The following is a 5,000-nucleotide window of genomic DNA, read 5'->3' as shown; positions in this document are numbered from 1 at the left end:
TCTTCTGTTTTTGGAATGCTTGCAGAAGTTGCATCAACTGAACAAAAGTATTATTTTATTCATACAGCAATTTCTCTGATGTACGAGAGCTTTTGTAGGTTATTTTAAGGAAACCTGCAGAAAATGTTATGTCTCAACTCGGTTCAATGCATAAACAGAGTCCATATCGCTGCTGTCAGCTTGTATCTCCAAAATAGTCACTTTACAGGAGAAGGGGAAACCTACTTTAATGTAAGTCAATGGAACCAGACGGTTTCTTTTGGACCATTTGTCATGAAATTTACACACAATGTAAAGAGCAACAGGCATTTTCAAATTATGTCAAAAACTGACAAACAACAAAAATGGAGATACAAGGTTTCCTTCCGACAGCAAATGATATATTCATCCCTTGTTTAATTCCAAAAGCTTACCAGCCTGTTTTTACAGGTACTATAACTGTCAGTACTTATAATGTGACTGCACATAACAATGCACATCTTTTATGTAATTTGTGTACATTAGTAAATGTGTGTGTTGGGTATTTTATATATATATACTGTATATAACCTCTCTCTCTCTCTATCTCTCTCTCTCTCTCTCTCTCTCTATATATATATATATATATATATATATATATATATATATATATTTGCATTGGCACTGAAATTTCTATTAAAATCTGCACCAACAGGAATCATTTCTCTCTTTTACCTGTCAAAAAAAAATTCTGACTCTGATTACATTGAAGCAGTCGACTGGAGAGGCTGTAAAGACTCTCCATGGCTCTGTGTAACCCCACACAGACGGTCAGACTGTACAACTGACCTGAATGGCAGTGGCCAGTTTTCCACTGCATGGTACCGGCTTGACTCGACCCGACTTTATTTGCCTTTCACTTTCCACTAGGCAAATCTGGTACCTGGTACTTTTCTGGCATCACCTCCATCAAGCAAGCTGAGCTGATACCAACAGGTGATGTAAAAATGCTACAGATGACTCACTGGTCAGACAGAATCGCTAAACATATATGCCAATGTTGGCTGCCAGGTCAGCGTTGCCTCTTGCGCCGCCTTTATGCAACCAGAATCGTCTCGTCGCATGAACTCTCATGTAGTTTTTCCCAACCTCTCCTGGTTTCTTCAGCGGTCTGTTGTCTTGCTGACATCCAAACAACACTTATGTCATGAATAAAATTCACACCATGGTACCCCATTTACATTTACAGCATTTAGCAGACGTTCTTATCCAGAGCGATATTTGGTGCTCCATTTGGTGTTGTTTTGATGGCCAGCTACATGAGGGGGCGCTATATCTGCAGCAGAAAACCAAGTAGCTGGTACCCCAAACAAGTCAAGTTGAGCTGTACCATGCAGTGGACAAGCGGCCTTTATTTTACAGTGTGCAAGTGGTTAATAGCAGTAAAACCATGTAAACCTCCACTTACCGTCACAGTCGCCCAAGTAAGAGGTGTTTCCGTGATCTACGTCCTGTTCGAAGGGAAGTCTGGAAAAAAAAAACAAAACCAAGAAAGCAAAAGCTTTGATCAGAAACCCACATGAATAGGGTACATATTCCCATGAATCTCATGAAGCTGCACTTTGCTAGTCATCTGTCATTGCAATGTCAGGCTTGTTACAACAGGAGAACTCTTTTTGGTGCTTTATAGAGCTCTTTTCAAAAAGGTTCTATATAGAACCATCTACAGCACATTCTCCATCAATCTGAAGAACCATTTAATCATGCAATCTTTACTAAAGAGCCCCTGATTTGGAGACCCCTCTGGTGGAAATGTGTAACTGCATGCAACATGTGGGAGAAAGTTTTGTAGCATGGGTTGTGCTTCAGTCTCCATCCCTGAGTGGATGAATGTGATGATTGAAGGAGAATTCAGAGAGAACTCAGTGTAAAGTCGGTGAAGGAGCGTCTTCAGGGGACGTGAGTGAATTTTCTATTATCGTCATCATATCTTCATCAGTATGACACTGATTTTGGGATCATTTCATTATATGCTGTTCCTTTTTCATCTCAGGTTATAGATGTTTTTACAGACTTTTGTATATTTCTATACAATATATATTTCTATATTTCTATTTTTTGCATTTATTCTTTTTATATTGTATCACCTTTACTATTATTACTGTGCTGTGTGAGTGATACTGGCTGCTAAATGTCCTTCGGGATCAAGCAAGCAAGACAGACAGAAAGAAAAAGAAAGAAAGAAAGCAACAAAGTAAGACAGACAGACAGAGAGAAAGAAAGAAAAAGAAAGACAGACAGACAGAAAGAAAGAAAAAGAAAGCAAGACAGACAGAAAGAAAGAAAAAGAAAGCAAGACAGACAGACAGACAGAAAGAAAGACAGACAGAAAGAAAGAAAGAAAGAGAAAGACAGACAGGCAGAGAGACAGAAAGACAGAAAGAAAGAAAGAAGAAAGAAAGCAAGCAAGACAGACAGACAGACAGAAAGTAAGACAGACAGAGAGACAGACAGAAAGTTAGACAGTATGTATGTATGAATGTATGCATCCATCCATCCGTCCGTCCGTCCGTCCGTCCGTCCGTCCATCCATCCACCTATCTATCTATCTATCTATCTATCTATCTATCTATCTATCTATCTATCTATCTATCTATCTATCTATCTATCTATCTATCATTTCAGCATCTTTTTTCTCCTGACTCAGTAATGCTCCTTTTTTCAGTTTCAATAAAAAATCTAACACTGTGCAGCTTTAAATGTTCTTCTTTATAAAGTCCATTAGAACAGTGTTGCATTAAGAACCAGTCACCAGTATTTGAGCGAGGACTGCTTTCAAAAACATAAAACAGCGAATCGTCATCACACTAGCGCCACAGTGATCGCCGCAGCTAACAGACGGTGTGCTTCGTCAGAACATGCCGCTGGTATCGTTAGCTTGCCTGAACAAAAACAGCTTACGATTCTGCCTCGCTGCTCTCAGTGCTGCTTTGATTATTAGCAATAATGGAAATCAAAGAGGAAATTTGATGAAAAAAGGTACCAGGAGAAGAAGAGTAGCAACTTCAGGACTTCAGGAACACAAAGAACCACTTTTGCATCTTTTTCAAATGGAGCAGCTTCAGAGCAAATCAGAGCGCACACACTCTGAGAAACATCACAGAGCTCTATTAAGAGACAGCGGCTACCCTTAAGCCCCACTAATGAAGAAAAACGACCACAGGCTGACTCTGAAATGGCTTCTTTCCAATGATAAAGCTAAAACGATGGATACGTCCCTGCAGGCAGCACCAACCTTCCCTGAACCGTTCTCTTCGACACAGATACACAAAAGGAATAACAAATTTGCACCGTTTACCCCACTTTACCTCTGAAGAACATCAGACGAGATTCGTCTGGTGCCTAGAATATGCGCCTTTAGTTCTGCACTGGAGCTGCGCAGCTAACAAGCAAAAAGCAGGGGTGGGAACAAGTCACTAAGTTGCAAGTAACAAGTTCACTGTATTTCCAAAAGTTTTCAGTCGCCCATCCAAATCCACTGAATTCAGGTGTTCCAGTCACTTCCGTGGCCACAGGTGTATAAAGCCGAGCCCCTAGGCCTGCAGACTGCTTCGACAGACATTAGTGAAAGAATGGGTCGCTCTCAGGAGCTCAGTGAATTCCAGCGTGGTACCGTGATCGGACGCCACCTGTGCAGCAAGTCCAGTCGTGAAATTTCCTCACTACTAAATATTCCACACTCAACTGTCAGTGGGATTATAACAAAGTGGAAGCGATTGGGAACGACAGCAACTCAGCCACAAAGTGGTCGGCCACGTAAAATGACAGAGCGGTCAGCGGATGCTGAGGGGCATAGTGCACAGAGGTCACCGACTTTCTGCAGAGTCCATCACTACAGACCTCCAAACTTCATGTGGCCTTCAGATCAGCTCAAGAACAGCGTAGAGAGCTTCATGGAATGGGTTTCCATGGCCGAGCAGCTGCATCCAAGCCTTACATCACCAAGCGCAATGCAAAGCGTGGAATGCAGTGGTGTAAAGCGCCGCCACTGGACTCTAGAGCAGTGGAGACGTGTTCTCTGGAGTGACCAATCACGCTTCTCCATCTGGAAATCTGATGGATGAGTCTGGGTTTGGTGGTTGCCAGGAGACGGTACTTGTCTGACTGCATTGTGCCAAGTGTAAAGTTTGGTGGAGGGGGGATCATGGTGTGGGGGTGTTTTTCAGGAGTTGGGCTCGGCCCCTTAGTTCCAGTGAAAGGAACTCTTAAAGCTTCAGCACCAAGAGATTTTGGACAATTTCATGCTCCAACTTTGAGGGAACAGTTTGGGGACGGCCCCTTCCTGTTCCAGCATGACTGCACACCAGTGCACAAAGCAGGTCCATAAAGACGTGGATGAGCCAGTTTGGTGTGGAAGAACTTGACTGGCCTGCACAGAGTCCTGACCTCAACCCCATAGAACACCTTTGGGGTGAATTAGAGAGGAGACTGTGAGCCAGGCCTTCTCGTCCAACATCAGTGTCTGACCTCACAAATGCACTTCTGGAAGAACGGCCAAAAATTCCCATAAACACTCCTAACCCTTGTGGAAAGCCTTCCCAGAAGAGCTGAAGCTGTTATAGCTGCAAAGGGTGGGCCGACATCATATTAAACCCTATGGATTAAGAATGGGATGTCACTCAAGTTCATATACGTGTGAAGCCGGACGAGTGAAAACTTTTGCCAGTATAGTCTAAGTCTTCACACTCAAGTCCCGAGTCAAGATAGCCGAGTCTGGATTCTTGTCCTAAGTCAGTGAAAGTGAATCTCAAGTCAGTAGTCCTGATCTTAGTCCTAAACAAGTCAGTCTGCATTCTTCAGCTAACTTAAGGCCATAACGCTGATTAACAGTGCTATAGCCTGTTAATGACAGCATGTTAGTACCATATGGTGACTATTCATTTTTATTATTATTATTATTTTACCCAAACTAAAATACAAAATCCATGGTACACAGATAACCACGACAGGCTCACTGTATACACAAAGAGTCATGCAACTAC

General features: G+C 42.4%; 1 protein-coding gene across 1 annotated transcript in view; it reads right to left on the bottom strand.

Moving 5' to 3' along the window:
* sema6bb (sema domain, transmembrane domain (TM), and cytoplasmic domain, (semaphorin) 6Bb) overlaps positions 1–5,000 on the bottom strand; it is a 253,112-nt gene that overhangs the window by 33,632 nt on the left and 214,480 nt on the right. Inside the window, exon 16 of the mRNA XM_037535866.1 lies at positions 1,427–1,485. Coding sequence (XP_037391763.1) covers positions 1,427–1,485 — 59 coding nt within the window. The remainder of the gene's footprint in view (positions 1–1,426; positions 1,486–5,000) is intronic.

This window comes from Pygocentrus nattereri, chromosome 28 (assembly GCF_015220715.1).
Source record: "Pygocentrus nattereri isolate fPygNat1 chromosome 28, fPygNat1.pri, whole genome shotgun sequence".
NCBI lineage: Eukaryota > Metazoa > Chordata > Actinopteri > Characiformes > Serrasalmidae > Pygocentrus > Pygocentrus nattereri.
Note: the sequence above shows the minus strand (reverse complement) of the source record. Positions and strands in the feature narration are given on the sequence as shown.